The sequence below is a fragment of the Vipera ursinii genome, assembly GCF_947247035.1.
Source record: "Vipera ursinii genome assembly, chromosome: 2".
NCBI classification, from domain to species: domain Eukaryota; kingdom Metazoa; phylum Chordata; class Lepidosauria; order Squamata; family Viperidae; genus Vipera; species Vipera ursinii.
This window is the reverse complement of record NC_139513.1, coordinates 3921584-3940117: the sequence shown is the minus strand read 5'-3', so window position 1 is coordinate 3940117 and position 18534 is coordinate 3921584. Positions and strand designations below refer to the sequence as shown.

Here is an 18534-nt window from a genome sequence, read left to right as displayed (position 1 = left end):
GGAAACAAGCCATCCAAATAAGTAATAAAATTGTAAAGCAGAAACAAAAGAAAATCCCTGCTAATAATATATTTTTTCCTGTAAGCTGGGACATGTTTAAAATATATTGTAAGATATTTTAACATTTTACTATTTTATAGTACTATAGCACAAATACTGTTTTACTATTTTTTAGGAAACTACAGAAAGCTGGAAGAATAATTTAATCAAATGGTTGTTGTAATTCAGGCATAGAAACTTTTGTTCTTAACTTAATTAGAAGTATAGTAGTGAATTATTTTAAATAAAGCACAGTTTTCACCAAATTTATCCTATATTTAAATTTGTAGGAGCTCATCCACAAAATACTGGAAAATGCTTTCCTACCTTTTTGCTCTTCAGGAGATCAACCAGGATCCTCATCTCCTGCCTAATTTGACAATGGGTTATAATATCTATGAAGGTTATTTCAACACACGAATGACTGCCGATGCTTTGTTGGACCTGCTTTCAGCTGGGGAGGCCAATGTCCCCAATTACAGCTGTGGAAGGCAGAAAACCCCATTGGTGGTTCTTGAAGGTGCAGAAACTGATATCTCCATTCAGATCTCAACCTTTCTGGATGCCTACAAAATCCCACAGGTGTGTCTTTTCTGGGAAGACAACTGTTAGTTGTGCGACTTTCAATCAGAGCTAAAAGAACATATCAAATGGCGTTTGATAATGAAAGTGATACTTTAAGGATGAAAGTTCAGTTACAGATCATAGAAGATAGAATAACAGAGTTGGAAGGGAAGTCTTTTAGTCCAACCCCTGCTCAAGCAGAAGACCTACCATGAGGGTGAAGAGTCATTCTCCAAGATGTTTCCTAACATCTCACTACCAGGCTAGGTAACATCTTCAGCAGAGTTTAGGCAATGTCAGTGTTCTTCTGTGTCATGGTTCCGATAGATGAAACTAATTAAAAGAACTCCAAGGCAAGAATTTCTTCCTCAAAAAACATTTTATTTAGGAATCAAAGTATCGGCACTTACATAGTTGAACCCCAAACTGAAAGTTCCCTCCCCTGATCCAAAGTTACAAGTTGCATTTCCCACCCCAAATCAAGCTGTCACACATCACATTCTCCAATTACAATTAAATACAGGCTTTTCTCCCCCACCCTTTTGCCACCAAAATGCTACTATTCACTCTGACATTTAATATGTCTGCAGCTGCACTTGTTTCGACTAACTAAGAATGCATAGTTCTCTTCCTCTCCCGACCCTCCTTTGCCTGTCTACATGAGGATCCCCAACTATAGAATGGAAAGTTATAGAGAAAAGTAAAATGGCTACAGTTTCTTCATTTGTCACAATGCTGACACTTCTATTTATAAAGGTATCAGGTGTGGGTGTATCAGGTGAGGGTCTTGTGAGGGGTTAGGTGTGAATCATCGGTGAGAGGGGAGGTTTGCATGGGTTGGTTGAGGCTGGTGCTGTCACTGGTTGGCTGTGCAGTTGATTTGGATTCTGAGGGGTTCATAGGCTGTTTGTAGATTGATGTGTCTGTTGATTGAGTTGTTTATGGAGTGCTAGGGTTTGATGAACTCACGAGCATGGCGAGTGGTAGCCTGGCCGATGATGTGTGTTTTGCTCCAATCAAACTGGCAACAACATTGACACTACCTAAACCTCTAGCCTGGTAATGAAACATTGTGGGTAATGAAACCCACACGCTCGGAGAACGAACCTTCACCCTCATCCTACACATGAGCTACAGATATTCGCCAATATTGCAAACCCTACACCATTTCAGATAAATGGCTGTCCAATCTCTTTTTAAAAGCCTCCAGAGATGAAAGCAAGCTATGCTTTTTCTCCCATCATGGTCCAAATCCAGACTGAGTCACTCTCGTGTGCCCCAAGAAATACATTTATATTATCACAAAATAAAATTCCCACTTGGTACAGATTTAATAAAACCCAAATTGAATTGGAACATTATCTGAGGTGTGTTACAGTGCCATTCCTTCAAGAGGCACTTAGGAGATTGGGCTCCAGCAAATGGTATCTGCAACTATAGAGAGGGCAGATTTCTCAAGATCTTATATAATATCTCCCCCACCCCCGCTTGCTCCAAGGAAATTATAGAAAATTTTACCCATTATTTACTGTACTGCTCTATTTCTGCTTCAGCACGTTGAAAGTTTCTGGACCCACTCTTGTTTAGAAAATCAACTTGGCCTCATTCATGGAACAACCTGCCTCCAGAAGTTGTGAATGCTCCAACACTGGAGGTTTCTGAGAAGAGATTGGACAACTAGTTGTCTGAAATGGTATAGGGTTTCCTGTCTGAGCAAGGGGTTGGATTACAACACCTCCAAGGTTGCTTCCAATTCTGTTATTCTGTTAATGAACGTAGACAAGGAGATAATGCTGTGGAAATTAGTAAACTTTGCACAGGCTGCTTCTAAACAAAAGAGAATGTTCTATCAAAAGTTCCTAAGTTTTAAGAAGAGATTGGACAACCATCTGTCTGAAATGGTATAGGATTTCCTGCTTGAGCAGGGGGCTGTAGTAGAAGAACCCTTCCAATTTTGTTATTCTGTTACTTGCTGTTATAATATTGTTAATTTTCACTGATTTTTTTGGTATATTTTAATGTCTTGTATTAATATTGGCCACTTTTTAAAGATTTTAGTACCACTGGTACAAGCAATAAATTGATTGATTGATTGATTGATTGACCCTAGTGGTTCATTGTGATAGCAAAGTGCTGGATTCAAAGAGCAGCGCAAAGAGGAGCAATGTACTGTATAAGTTAAAGCAGCAGAGACATCCCCACCAAAGGGTCTTGACTGCAAGAGGCAGCCCTTTCTCTTCATATGGATAAGCATCTTCATATTGAGTCTTCATGGATCCCAAATTATAATCTACTTATTTTCTCTCCTTCTCAGATCAGTTACACATTTGCTTCACACATTCTGAGTGACAAGACTCAGTTTCCATTTTTCTATCCAATGGTCCCCATTGAAGGAGTCCAATATCCAGGAATCATCAAACTTCTCCTCCATTTCAAGTGGACGCTGGTTGGTTTGGTGGCTCCAGACACTAGCAATGGCCAGAGATTCATGAATATGTTGATTTCTATGCTGACAAAGAAAGGCATTTGTGCTGTTATATCACAAAGTTTCACAGTGACTGCCAGTGAGGTCAGTGTAAAATTTAGTCAATACAACAAGTGGAAACAAGTCAATGTCTTTGTTTATCATGCAGAGGTGAGTTCTTTCCTAGAAGGCATAGCAGTGATAGAAAAAGTGCTCACGGTCTTTAAGAAACCCATTGTAGGAAAAATTTGGATCACAACAGCCCGCTGGGACTTCACTTTATGTCTGAAGGTTTCTATCTCTTCTTTCCACAACATCCATGCCATTTTTTCCTTTCTCATGAAAACGAAGAAAGTGGCAAATTATGGTGGATTTAAGCTCCTGTATTCTTTCATGGATCAATTTCTAGAGGAAAGCTTCAGATGTTCATACGCCAAGGCTGCATCCTCTGTGAAAATCTGGAGGCGATGCAGAGAGAGAGAAGACCTGGAGTCTCTACCCCGAGAGAAGACAGAACAGATCCTGGCTCTAGATAGTTATTTCATTTATAATACGATCTGGGCTGTGGCACGGGCCTTGAGTTCGGACAATTTATCCCAATCTAGGAGAGCAGTGAGAAAAGTTGGCAAGTGGTTGGAGGCCCAAAGTCTGAAGCCTTGGCAGGTATTTCTTCTCCATGATATACATGACTTCTGTGCAACTGTTTTGAAAAAATAATATTCTGTAATGAATCTGTAATGAGAATATGTTGCCTTTGCCACCGGTCATCTGTAAGGACCTACCCCAGCTGATCCCTCAGGAAAGCAAGAATCTTGAATCCATTGACTTGAATCAAGTTTGAATTCTAGAACAGAACAGAACAGAACAGAACAGAACAGAACAGAACAGAACAGAACAGAACAGAATAGAATAGAATAGAATAGAATAGAATAGAATAGGAGTAAAGTAGTCCTTCTCTTCACTAGATGAGCCATGCCCAGTTCCTGTAACCCTTCTTCATATGTTTTAGCCTCCAATCACCTAATCATATTTGTTCCCCTTCTGTGCACTTTTTCTAATCTCAACATCTTTTTATAGTGTGGTGACCAAAACTGGTTGCAGTAAAAGAACTTTTACTGAGAGAAAGTGGTTGCAGAAAAGTCAGGTGGAATCTGAAGGTCCTGTGCAGAGCACAAACCAATTCTTTCATTTTCCCCAAGTCCCAACCCCTCGACCAGTCCACTGGCAGTGATGCTGCAAGGATGTTTTGAGAATGCTGAGATGCTGGTCGATAGCAGGTCACTCTGAGGGCACAACAGCTTTAAAAAAGGTAAAGGTTCCCCCGCACATCCGTGCTAGTCGTTTCCGACTCTAGGGGCCAGTGCTCATCTCCGTTTCAAAGCCGAAGAGCCAGCAACCTGGCAAAAACCAGCTGGGAAGGAGTCTGTCCCATCTCCAAAGACAATTCCTCTCCCTAATTCCCAAGTGTTGCAGCAAAGTGAAAGCATCCCAAAAATGCCAACATCCCCCCGCCAACCAATGGAATAGCAAGACACAACTGTGAACCTGACACCCTCTTTGTTCTTCATTTCATAGAACAACATCTGCTTCTTGACAATTACATTGCATCTCTCCCTCCTTTCTGAGTTTTCTCTTTGCACACAATCACACAGCTATGTCCTCTCCTCTTCAGAGCTCTCCCCACTGATGGAGTATAAATGTCTGCTAAGGAGTAGTGCTAAGGCTCTTGTTGTTGTTGTTAGTTGCGAAGTCATGTCCGACCCATCACGACCTTATGGACAACGTTCCTCCAGGCCTTCCTGTCCTCTACCATCTTCTGGAGTCCATTTAAGCTCACGCCTACTGCTTCAGGGACTCCATCCAGCCACCTCGTTCTCTGTCGTCCCCTTCTTCTCTTGCCCTCAACCTTTCCCAGCATTAGGCTCTTCTCCAGTGAGTCCTTCCTTCTCATTAGGTGGCCAAAGTATTTGAGTTTTAGCTTCAGGATCTGGCCTTCTAAAGAGCAGTCAGGGTTAATCTCCTCTAGGACTGACTGGTTTGAGCTAAGGCTCTACCACCTGCTAAATCTCAAGTTTTGCTCCAATGGTCCAGAGCCTTGGCTGCAATCAATTCTCTTACTCTAAGTTTGATTAGACACAACCCATGAGGAAGGGTCTGAACAAGCATCAGCACAATTCCAACTTCTCTAAGTAGAGTCAGTCTCGTTCGTTCTTGAAAGAGAGATTCTCAGGAGTGAAAGAGAGACTGGCAGAATACCAGAGTTGAAAGGGACCTTGGAGGTCTTCAGTCCCCAGCTCAAGCAGGAGACCCTATATCAGGGCTCCCCAACCCCTGGGCCACAGCCAGTCCCATTCAGAACTGGGCCATGGAAGTGGTAGGCAAGTGTGTGAGCATCTATGAGAATTTAATAGATTATTCGGGATTTATACATTATGTTTTCTGTGATATACTTTTTTTTCCTCAGCAGCAGTATCATCATATGCAAAAGATCAGGTCCACATATGAAAGTCCAATTAAACTGATGTATTGCTAAACAGCCTATGCACAGGAATCTTCTAGATGAAGATTGGAGTTAGATAAGGGTCCATGGATTGGTCCTCATCCACTTGGGGTTACACAGGGATTCTTGTGTGATCCCTCTCTTAACTCTGACCAAAAGATCTGCCAGGACGTCTCCTACAAGCATCCAATTCATCTTCTATATAGAGAGTCATTTTCTCTTCTCCCCAACCTTCTATAATAAAAGCCAAACTACAATAACTTAGAAGAGGAGACTGATCAGTGCAAGCGATGTTCACCTTCCTTCAAAAAGCACAGAAGTGCAAGCTGAAGCAGTGAAAGATGGCTATAGGATAGATGGAAGAAATGTTGACTTACTTTCTAAACCTTGTTTTCTCTTTTCCATCCCAGCTTCACTCCTTCCTCCAGAACCCTCAGTTTTATAATAATTCCATGGAAGGCGTATACTTGGATGAGAAAGGAGACCTGGCGGCTAACTTAGACATCACAACCTCTGTAATTTCTGCCAATAAAACCATAACTGGAATGACATTGGGGCATCTAGAAAAACAGAAATTAACAATCGACCGAAATATTACTGCACGAATGGAAATGCTGAGCAAAGTGAGTATTGGTTTCATTTCATACCTTTTAATGCCTTTAGTAATATAGTGGCTCTCAATTTCAGAAGGGGAAATCAAATGTCAATCAATTTTATCCCATTAGTTCTTGAAGGTATAGTTCTTGATATATTATTTGACACTGATATATTATTCACTGCAGTTGTTAAGTGAATCATGTGGTCATTAAGCAAATCCAGCTTTCCTCATTGACTTTGCATGTCAGTAGACAACTGAGAAGGTCATACATGGTATTCACAGAAGCCCAGGATGTGGCAAACATCATAAACATCACTTCTTGCCAAGTGCCCAAATTTTGATTGTTTGACCTTGGGGATCGTGCAATAATTGCAAGCATGAGAATTGATCGCAACTCACATTTTTCAGTCACATTGTAACCTCCAACTATTGCTAAGTAAATAGTTGTAAGTCGAGGACTACCTGTATTCCATCCAATGTTGATCTGAATAATATAACATTAATAACAGAATAACAGAGTTGGAGGGGACTTTGGAGGACTTCTCGTCCAATCCCCTGCTCAGGCAGGAAACCCTATACCATTTCAGACAAATTGTTTTCCAATTTCTTTTTAAAAACTTCCAATGTTAGAGCATTCACGACTTCTGGAGGCAAGTTGCTACACTGGTTAACTGTTAAAACCATCAGGAAATTTCTCCTTAGTTCTAGGTTGCTTCTCTCTTAGATTAATCTTCATCCATTGCTTCTTGTCCTGCCTTCAGCACTGTGTTGGCTTTTTTGGCAGCTGCAGCACACTGCTGGCTTAAGTGATTGTACATTTCAATCACTTCATTTCAATATATTTCTGTCCCCATAAACATTAATTCGCCATTTCCATCTATGGAAGGGTGAGGGTACAGTCCCCTCCTTTCTCACTTTCAGAGGATTTCTTTGGTTCTTGGGGATCTTTTCCAGGTAATCAGTTACAAGATAGGAGAGAGAAGATCAATATTCTCACCCAGTTCCAAGCATGCTGTTCACAGTTGTTCTGGTTAATGCTTTTGGACTTCAGCTGCCAGTAGCTTGGGCTAATCAGCAAGGTGTGGCTAGCCTTTCTTTGTGGGGTTAGAGGGCTTCCCTCAGATCAAACATATCAACCGCCCTCATTCAGCAATCAGCAGGAGGGGCCTCTTTCTTTGTCACCTCTCTGGGATGACTTTCGACCCATTTAGGGTCCCCTGGCAGGGTGAAACCTGTTGTGGGGTGCGGAGCCCCAAAATCCCTCAGGTGCATTGCTATGACCCAAGACCAGAAGGCTTCTTAGCTCAGGTGTTAATTGCCTTGATGGTACTTCCTCCACTGATTTGGACTAAGATCTTCTTTGCTATATTCACTTCTAAAATGTTTCTTGACATAATAATAATAATAATAATAATAATAATAATAATAATAATAATAATAATAATACGTTGGAAGGGACCTTGGAGGTCATCTAGTCCAACCCCCTGCTAAGGCAGGAAACCCTATACCTTTTCAGACAAATGGCTGGCCAGTCTCTTCTTAAAAACTTCCAGTGTTGGAGCATTCACCACTTCTAGAGGCAGGTTGTTCCACTGGTTAGTTGTTCTAACTGTCAGGAAGTTTCTCCTTAGTTCTAGGTTGCTTAGTTCTAGTTTCCATCCATTGCTTCTTGTCCTGCTTTCAGGTGCTTTGGAGAATAGCTTGGCTCCCTCTTCTTTGTGGCAGCCCCTGAGATATTGGAACACTGCTATCATGTCACCCCTCACCCTTCTCTTCATTAAACTACACATACCCAATTCCAGCAACCGTTCCCAATATGTTTTAGCCTCCAGTCCCCCAATCATCTTTCTTGCTCTTCTCTGTACTCTTTCTAGAGTCTCGACATCTTTTTTACATCGTGGTGACCAAAACTGGATGCAGTATTCCAGGTGTGGCCTTACCAAGGCATTGTAAAGTGGTATTAGTACTTCACGTGATCTTGATTCTATCCCTCTGTTAATGCAGCCTAGCACTGTGTTGGCTTTTTTGGCAGCTGCAGCATACTGCTGGCTCATATTTAAGTGATTGTCCACTAGGACTCCGAGATCTCTCTCACAGTTACTACTATCGAGCAAGGTACCACCTATACTATACCTGTGCATTTGATTTTTCCTGCCTAAATGCAGAACCTTACTTTTTTCACAATTGAATTTCATTTTGTTAGATAGCGCCCAGTGTTCGAGTCTGTCCAGATCCTCCTGTATCTTAAGCCTATCTTCTGGAGTATTGGCTATTCCTGCCAGCTTGGTGTCATCTGCAAATTTGATGAGTTCCCCATCTATCCCCTCATCCAAATCGTTGATGAAGATGTTGAAGAGCACTGGGCCCAGAACAGAGCCCTGGGGCACCCCACTACACACTTCCTTCCATGTAGATGCAGTTCCATTGAGGACCACACGCTGAGTACGGCCTGTCAGCCAGCTATGAATCCATCTGGTGGTGATGCTATCTAACCCACATTTTTCTATCTTATCAAGTAGTAGGTTGTGATCTACTTTATCAAATGCCTTACTGAAATTCAAGTAAATTATATCTACAGCATTCCTCTGGTCCACTAGTTTTGTCACTTGGTCAAAGAATGCAATAAGATTTGTCTGGCATGATCTGTTTTTGACAAACCCATGTTGGCTTTTAGTGATAACTTTGTTCGCATCAAGGTGTTCGCTGATTTTTTGTTTGATTATCTTTTCCAGAATCTTCCCAGGTATTGAGGTCAGGCTGATAGGTCTGTAGTTTTCTGGATCTATTTTTTTCCCTTTTTTGAAGATGGGAACTACATCAGCTCTCTTCCAGTCCTCTGGTAGTTCCCCAGTGCTCCAGGATCTTTGAACAATATAATTCAGTGGTTCTGAGATCACGTCTGCCAGTTCCTTGAGAACCTTGGGGTGTAATCCATCTGGTCCTGGTGATTTGAACTCGTCTAGGCTGGACAGGTGCTCACTTACCATTTTCTTGCCTATCTTAACTTGCGTTTCTATTCTGTTTTTTATGGCACTGGTTTTGGTTGGTTGGACTGTTTTTTTCCCTTTGTGTAAAGACAGATGCAAAAAATGAGTTAAATAGTTCTGCTTTCTCCCTGTTGCTTGTCACCTTCTTGCCACTTTCCCCCACTAATGGACCAATCATTTCCTTAACTTTTTTCTTGTTTCTTATTTTCCGGCGTATATGATGACTTTTTAACCCATGAAAATCTTCTCAAAAGTCAGGGGTCGTCTTATACGCCGGGTGCTGAAACTTTAGGGACAGGGCTGGCTGGAAAACCTGGAGTGGATCTCCCATTTAGTCTGTGCAGGGAAAGCGGGACCAATTGGAGAAGAAGCTGCAGTCTGTGATTTTTTACAGGTTGGGGTCTGGGTGTCTTTCCTTCTAAAGTTGAAGAGCAGCTGTAGTCTATCCCAACTTGAAAGGCAGGTGGGGAATGCAGCAGTCAGAGCAGCTGCTTAGCTCTAAGGACACATTTGACTCAGGAACTGGGCAGGCTGGCTGGAAAACCTGGAGCGGATCTCCCATTTGGTCTTTTTTTTATCCCATTTATATCCCGCCCTTCTCCGAAGACTCAGGGCGGCTTACAATTTAAAGCACAAATCAATGTGCTTAGCAATAGCCTTCATTCTATGTATATGCCTGCTTATTAGGGCTTTCACACACACACACCCACAAGCAGCATTATTACAAAGTCAGCTTATTGCTCCCAACAATCTGGGTCCTCATTTTACCTACCTCGGAAGGATGGAAGGCTGAGTCAACCTTGAGCCTGGTGGGATGCGAACCTGAACTAATTGCAGGCAGCTTGTGTTACTTAAGGCTCTGCGCAGGGAAAGCTTTAGAGTGAATTAGGAAAAGTGAAAAAGTGAATTAGGAAAATAGGGAACGGTTGCTGGAATTGGGTATGTGTAGTTTAATGAAGAGAAGGGTGAGGGGTGACATAATAGCAGTGTTCCAATATCTCAGGGGCTGCCACAAAGAAAAGAGAGCCAAGCAATTCTCCAAAGCACCTGAAAGCAGGACAAGAAGCAATGGATGGAAACTAGTCAAGGAGAGAAGCAACCTAGAACTAAGGAGAAACTTCCTGACAGTTAGAACAATTAACCAGTGGAACAACCTGCCTCCAGAAGTGGTGAATGCTCCAACACTGGAAGTTTTTAAGAAGAGACTGGCCAGCCATTTGTCTGAAATGGTATAGGGTTTCCTGCCTTAGCAGGGCGTTGGACTAGATGACCTCCAACCTATGATGATGATGATGATGATGATGATGATGATGATGATGATGATGATGATGATGATGTTTAATCCACTTGCACTGTTTTATGTTTACATGTTTGATGACAAACAGCCTTATGTTTATAAGTGACAGTTTTCTTACTAAGTACCTGCATGTCATAATCATTTGAATTAAAATTACCATATTAAAATCAAATCTGATGTTTTTTAATTTTTATTTCGTGTGCGTTGGAAGAGGGGTAGTCTTATACGGCAAGTATAGCCCAAACCCTATAATTTAAAAGGAAATGTAGGGGGTCGTCTTATACGCCCAGTCGTCTTATACGCCGGAAAATACGGTATGTTGAAAGAAGCTTTTTTTGTTATTTTTGACTTTGGTTGCAAGCCTTAGTTGATTTTGAGCCTTAGCTTCCCTCACTTCATCTTTGCAGGCATGGGCTGTTTGCTGATATTCTGCCTTAGTTATGTGCCCCTCTTTCCACTTCTTATACTTGTCCTTTTTATCTTTCAGTTTATCAGAGAGTTCTTTATGCAGCCGTGCTGGTTTCTTTTGAAAGCTGTTATTTTTCTTCTTTGTTGGGATTGTGCTAGACTGGGCCTATATTATCTCACTTTTCAAAATTTCCCAAGCTTCTTGAGTTGTTTTCCCCTTTAGGATTCTCATCCATGGAATTCTTCAATGTGTCAGCTTAATGTCCTTTTCTAAAAGACGTCGGTATCTAAACTAATCTAACTTTCAAAACTATGTCTGTTCTCATCATTAGATGAGATGATAAACTGGCAAGTAGCCTGCAGCTAATTCTTTAAAAAAAATTATTAGGGTTGGGGAAGGGGGTAAAGGGGTGGGAATTAGGGTTAGGGTATAGGGAAGGTTGGGGGTGAGGGTTGGGGTTTCCCCCAATAGCATTCAATATTTGGCAAACAGCATATTGTTTGGTTAAATATATATGAATAAAAATGATAAAGCTAATGATTGATAACAATAATAGTTATAATAAATTATCATAAACAATACTAAGTTTTCAATGTATAGTATTTTCCTTACTCGAATAAATTCAAAATTACATATCACATTCCTTTCTCTCTAATTCATTTATCTAGCCATTGATAGAATTTATTCCAAGTTCTATAGTAAACTGAATGCTCTTCTCTTTAATGTCTAAAGATAATTATCTATTTCTGCACAATCCAATATTTTCTTATTTAATACTTCTTCAGTCAGTAACTTTTCATTTTTCCAGTATTGGGCATACATAATTCTCGCTGCTGTCAGTACATGTAATATTAGGTATCCGCTCTCCTTGTCATAGTTGGGACCTATCATTCCTAACAAAAACAATTCTGGTTTGAATTCTATTTGTTTTTTCATCATCTTCTCCAACCCTAAGTGTATCTTAAGCCACAGCTAATTCATTTTGATAAGGTGGTCCATCCTTTCCTATTTTTTCTCAAAACGAGTTCATATTCTGAATGTTCTTCCTTTCCCTCCTCAGCCCCTCCCTCCTTCCAGGTGTGTGGAAAGTTGTCATCCCGGATTCAGGAAGGTGGCTCAGGAAGGGAAGCCCATCTGCTGCTATGACTGTATTCCTTGTGCAGAAGGAACCATCTCCACCCAGGAAGGTGGGTGACATCAGAGGGGACTCAGATAGGCAGATGTTGTTTAATATAATTTTAAAAATATATTCTATTCTATTCTATTCTATTCTGTTCTGTTCTATCCTATTCTATTCATCATAGTGGGTCTCCTTGAAAGAATCCTCTCTTAATCCATCTTTCTCTTTCCCTCATTATCCCAAAGATGCTTTTTCACGAGGCAACTGGACTTTCTTGTTTTACTTTCTTTCACTTTATCAGCTACCACATCAGTTACCAATTTGAAACTTGTAAAAAGCAGATAATTGGCTTATAGTTGTCCTGTGCTGCCCCTTTTTTGGATCTTTCATTATCAGGTAGGTTTTTCCAGATGTTGTTAAACTGCAAGGACAGCAAGTGAATGCAGACCAGTCAGATGTTTCAATCAAAAACCTTACAGCTCATTTCACCCAGTGCTGAAAGGTTAATGAATTTCTTTGCCCTTTTCTTCATTATTTATGCTGTTATTACAAGTTCTTTCATTTCAGCTTTTTTTTTTAATTTTGTTCACTTTCTCATCCTCTACTTCTTTCTTACCCACTTTATTAAACAAGCTTTATTTGTGTTATATTTCTTTGGGTTGTCCCATAGTGTGCATAGAATTGCACTGTTTCTTCTTCATCAGGTGTTGACTGGTTCACTGCAGTATCTTCATTGATGGACTGGTAGAAACCCGTAACTGAAATTGGAGATTTTAGTATGCAATGCAAGTTTCATATCTGCTCATTTTCTTTGGTTACAGCTGTTATGTACAGCTTCATTATTTCCAGTGCTTCCTTGATTTTTCTTGCTTCTAGAAGTTTTTTCTTGATTGGTTTTTTTAATCTTATTTTTCAGTTTTTTTATCTATTCTACTTTGCATATATTTGATGTCAGTGTACTGATTTATCTCAAAGGTACTTTTTTCACAAGGCAACTGGACTTCCTTGTTTTTCTTTGAAGAAGTTTTGCTTTTCATCCAAGAAGCTTCTTCAGCTGACTGGGTGGTGGGGAATGGAAGGATTTATACTCCTTGTAGACAGCTGGTCATTTGCATCCTTTTAGAGAGTTGTTGAGGCCACTTGGAGGTTTATCTGTGTCATCAGGGTCACCTGAGTAGTGCAAATGGGTGTGGAGAGTCCTCAACAACTCTCTAAAAGATTGCAAATGACCAGCTGTCTGCAAAGAGTATAAATCCTTCCATTACCCACCATCCAGTCAAAGCTGAAGAAACTTCTTGGGTGAGAAGTGAAACATCCAGCTGCCTTGTGAAAAAGCATCTTTGGGATAACTATGACCTGGATGACTGAGAATCACCGTAGACAGGCTGATCTACAGAGTTTTCTGCATAGGAAATACATTATCTATTTCAGCATTCTGTATCTTCATTCTTATGTTTATCTCTCAACATTCATTCCTTACTAGTTTTATGCAAATTGTAGCTTCAATAAAAGGTGAAAGAACCAGCTTTAAGATGGCCAATACTCTTCCTATTTTCAGATTCAGAAAAATGCACCCCTTGTCCAGAAGATCAGCATCCAAATATCAGTCAAGATCGCTGTATTCTTAAGATTAAAACCTTCCTAAATTATAAAGACTATTTAGGTGTCATCCTAATTTCCATTACCGTGTTCCTGTCTTTAACAACAGCCTTTGTCTTGGGAATCTTCATTAAATACCTAGACACTCCAATCATCAAAGCCAATAACAGAGACCTTTCCTACATCCTCCTGGTCTCCCTCCTGCTTTCCTTCTTCACTTCCTTCCTCTTCATTGGCCAGCCAAGCAGAGTCACCTGCCTTCTCCGACAGATAACCTTCAGCATTATCTTCTCAGTTGCCATTTCTTCTGTCTTGGCCAAAACAATCACAGTGGTGCTGGTTTTCTTGGCCACAAAACCAGGGAATAAAGTTCAGAAATGGCTGGGGAAGAGTTTGGCCAACTCCATCATCCTTTCTTGCTCTGGTATCCAGATAGTCATTTGCAGCAGCTGGCTTGGCACTTCTCCCCCATTTCCTGACTCTGATCTACACTCTCAGCCTGGAGAGATCATACTACAATGCAATGAAGGATCTATTGCCATGTTTTACTGTGCTCTCGGCTACATGGGCTTCCTGGCTGCCATCTGTTTCACAGTAGCTTTCCTGGCCAGGAATCTACCTGGGGCCTTCAATGAAGCCAAGCTCATCACCTTCAGCATGCTGGTCTTCTGCAGTGTCTGGGTCTCCTTTGTACCCACCTACCTGAGTACCAAAGGGAAGTACATGGTGGCTGTGCAGGTCTTCTCCATCTTGGCCTCCAGTGCTGGTCTATTGGGCTGTATCTTCATCCCCAAGTGCTACATTATCATTCTGAAGCCAGATCTGAATACAAAAGAACATTTAAAGTTAAAATAAAATAGTAATTGTTATGAATTACTGGCTAACAATGTCATTTGTTAAATTCAAGTGAAACATAACCCTATTTCACTAAAGGTAAATAAATAATGTGTTTCTTTGTGTATTTTTTCAGCTGAGTGTTTAAAATTACTGTGTGTCTCTACATCTCAGTAAAAATATTTATTTAATTTAAGGGTCACTCATCATTCAGAATTGTCACTTTAGGCACTATCTTGTCAACTACACGTCCTCAATGAAAGCAAACACGAATTTTCAACAGGAACGTGTGACAAAACAGAGGTTGCTTTATTCAGCTCCAATGCACATAAAATGAAAACAAAGTCAGCACCGCTCCCAATGCTTACATAGTTGCCAGGTACAGGGCTCTGCCCTCAATCCATAGACCAACATCTGCCCACATTTCCATATAATTCCTCCTCCCCCCCTACAGCTCCGTTTGCTGCTGTCTCCAGATGCCAACCCCACGCGCATTCGTCAGCCTGTCTCCCCCCAGGCTGCCCACCCCCAACCAGGTAAGTAGACCATGTAACCCCCACCCTTATTCCTAAACATCTGGCCCCACCGTGCCCAGCTGCACAAGGAACACCGCAGCCCAAACTGCCCTCCGCAAACCCAAAGAAGTCTGTTCCTGGGCTCTTCTGGCCGGCAGCCATCCCAGCAGGGAGCTCCAAATGCTCCGCTGCCCCACCGGTCCCCACGCATAACCGGTCAGCAGCGCAGCCACCGGGACACTCCAGTCACCGCGTAGCCCTCTCCAACGCCTCCTGAATCAGCTGTTTGGTGGCAGACCCAGCAGGCAGGCCCATTTGAGCAGCCATGCCTACCAGCATTTCCGGAAGCAGCTGGCAGGCAGCCGAAGAAGCAGGAAGCAGCTGGCAGTCGGCCGAAGAAGCAGGATGCCTGGGAAGGCCGGCAGTGTCCGTGGGGGAAGGAGAAGATGCAGCTGCCCAGAGGTAGGCCACATGGGGAGATTATCAGAAGCAGGGTGCTGACTGGAACTGAGTGAGAGGGGCTGGCACGAGAGACAGCCTCTCCCACTGAATGTTTAATTAATTGAAGAAATATACAATCAAGGTTTATTCTAATTTCATAAAGAGCATTGATTTTCTCAAACCAAGAAACAGGCTATTCATTGTTGCTTTTTTAAAGAAAGAGCCAAATTGCCCTTGGATTAACTGAGGCCAACTATGAGACCTCTCATGCCAGGCAACCCAAACTTTCTCTTGAGTTTTGCTGAATTTTAAAAGGAAAAAAAAGGAATAAAATCAACGGGAAATGTTTTTGATGACACCCCAACCCACCTCCACTTTGTGAGCATTCAAAACAATTGGTTCAGGTAATCCTAAACTTACAACAGTTCACTTAGTGAGCATTTAAAGTTACTAAAAAAATAACATGCCACTTTTCACACTTATGACCATTGCAGGATCCCCATGACCATGTGATCAAAATTCGAATGCTTGGCAACTGTCTGATATTTATGATGGTTGCAATGTCCTGAGGTCATGTCATACATTTTTGCATTCTTCTGACAAGCAAAGTCATAAAATGAGGCAAAACTCACTTAACAAATGTCTCTCTTAGGAACAGAAATTTTGGGCTTGATTGTGGTCATAAGCCGAGGACTACCTGTACTCTTGAATCTTTTTTTTTCAATTGCACACTGCTGTACAGAAGAACATAGATGGAATATAAATTTACTTTGTTGTGAAATTATTCATATTCATGGCCATGCTAAAAGTTTGGGGCCAAATTCTCCAATGTCCCTCAGTACCCATTTTCCAAGTTTCATAGTGTCTCTGTGAGTTCTCTCTTTGGGCACCTACCTTCTGAATAATTCAAAGTTTCTAGAGGGGATTTTCCATTCCTCACAATTATCCTGATCATTGAGATGTATTTGTTGTCCTTCAATTAAGTCTCAAGAGACCTTACTAGAATTATTGAGCAGATTGGTCAACAAGCACTTCAAAAAAAATGTTTTGATGTCAAAGCCAGACACCAGAGGAATCCTGCATTATATCTTTATTTATTTTTATTTTATTTATTTATTTATTTAGATTTATATACCGCCCTTTCCCGAAGGACTCAGGGCGGTTTACTGGGCATTTAAAAGAAAATCAATACAAACGTTAAAACAAATTTAAAAAGATTAAATAAAACCCTGAGAAAAATAAAAACCCCAGTTAAAATTAAAATTAAAAAATTCTCAGCCTGGGCCAGAGAGCTCGAAGAGCCAGGTCTTCAGGTCCCAGCGGAATGAACGGAGGTCAGGGGCAGTCCTAAGCTCCGCAGGCACTGGTTCCACAGGGCAGGTGCACCCACTGAGAAGGCCCTACCCCTGGGTGTTACCCGCCGGCAATCTTTAACCGGTGGCACCCTGAGAAGACCCTCCCTGTGGGAGTGCACTGGACAAAGGGAGCTTGATGCTGGCAGCAGGTGTTCCCTCAAATATCCCGGACCCTCGCCATTTAGGGTTTTATAGGTCATCACCAGCACCTTGAATCTCACCCGAAGGGCTAGCGGAAGCCAATGCAGCTCGCGGAGTAGAGGTGTTACATGGGAGTATTGGGAGACCCCCATCACGACTCGTGCAGCTGCATTCTGCACCAGCTGAAGCCTCCGGGTGGTCCTCAAGGGCAGCCCCATGTAGAGAGCGTTGCAGTAGTCTAAACGGGAGGTCACGAGCACATGAGTGACTGTGCGTAGGGCATCTCGGTACAGGTAGGGTCGCAACTGGCGCACCAGGCGAACCTGGGCAAAAGCCCCCCTGGTCACGGCTCCTATATGGTCTTCAAAAGTGAGCCGCGAATCCAGGAGGACGCCCAAGTTGTGAGCCCCATCAACGGGGGGTAACACCTCACCCCCCATCGTTAGAGATGGAATAGTCTGGTTGACCCGAGATGCACAGCCACTCAGTCTTGGCAGGATTGAGACGAAGCCTGTTTCACCCCATCCAGACCCGGACCGCTTCCAGGCAACGGGACATCACGGCGAGGGCATCGCTGGGTTGGTTTGGGGTGGAGAAAAAAAAGTTGGGTATCATCAGCGTACTGATGATACCCCACCCCAAAACCACGAATGATCTCGCCCAGCAGCTTCATATAGATGTTAAACAGGAGGGGCGAAAGAACCGACCCCTGAGGAACTCCACAAACAAGAGGCCTCGGGGCGGACCTCTGCCCTCCCGTCAACACCGACTGCGAGGGGCCAAGAGATAGGAGGAGAACCACCGCAAAACAGTGCCTCCCACTCCCACCCCCTGAGACGCCGCAGTAGGATACCATGGTCGATGGTATCGAAAGCCGCTGAGAGATCTAATAGGACTAGGACAGAAGAACAACCCCTGTCCCGAGCCCTCCAGAGATCATTCACTAGAGCGACCAATGCCGTCTCCGTGCTGTGCCCAGGCCTGAAACCCAATTGGTACGGGTCCAGATAATCAGTTTCATCCAGGAACAGAGGAAGCTGATGGGCCACCACACTCTCAACAACCTTCGCCAGAAAGCAGAGATTGGAGACCAGACGATAGTTATTTAAAACAGCTGGGTCCAGGGCGGGCTTCTTGAGGAGGGGTCTCACCACTGCCTCCTTCAGGGAGGCAGGGAAGACACCCTCCTTCAAGGAAGCAGTTATTACTGCCTGGAACCAGCCTCGTGTCTCCTCCCGAGCCGCATAAACCAGCCAGGAGGGGCACGGGTCCAACAAACAGGTGGTGGAGCTCAGCCTCCTCATCATCCTGTCCACATCATCAGGGGAAACAGGATCGAACTCAGTCCAGATAACATGCTCAAGACCGTCCGATTCCTCCATGTCAGACTCTGCCCAGTCAGAGTCCAAACCGGCCCGGATCTGAGTGATTTTGTCCGTCAGATGATGACTAAACTCCTCGGCCTGTCCCTGCAAGGGATCCTCCCTCACCTCCTGGTTAAGAAGGGAGCGAGTCACCCTACACAGGGCGGCCGGGCGATTATCTGCAGACGTGATAAGGGCAGCGAAGTAATTAGCCTTCACCGTCCTCATCACCGCAAGATAAGACCTTATAAAGGTTCTTAACTGCAATCGGTTAGATTCTGTTCGGGTGGATCTCCAACAGCTCTCT

General features: G+C 42.7%; 1 protein-coding gene across 1 annotated transcript; it reads left to right on the top strand.

Moving 5' to 3' along the window:
- Positions 1-420: 420 nt before the first annotated feature.
- LOC310633248 (vomeronasal type-2 receptor 26-like) lies at positions 421-15183 on the top strand (the record flags this gene model as incomplete). The annotated part of the gene is made up of 6 exons (XM_083350934.1): positions 421-621; positions 5978-6190; positions 11919-12045; positions 13537-14422; positions 14866-14947; positions 15007-15183. The coding sequence occupies 6 exons, from the start codon at positions 421-423 to the stop codon at positions 15181-15183; spliced, it is 1686 nt and encodes a 561-aa protein (XP_083207060.1).
- Between the last annotated feature and the right edge of the window lie 3351 nt (positions 15184-18534).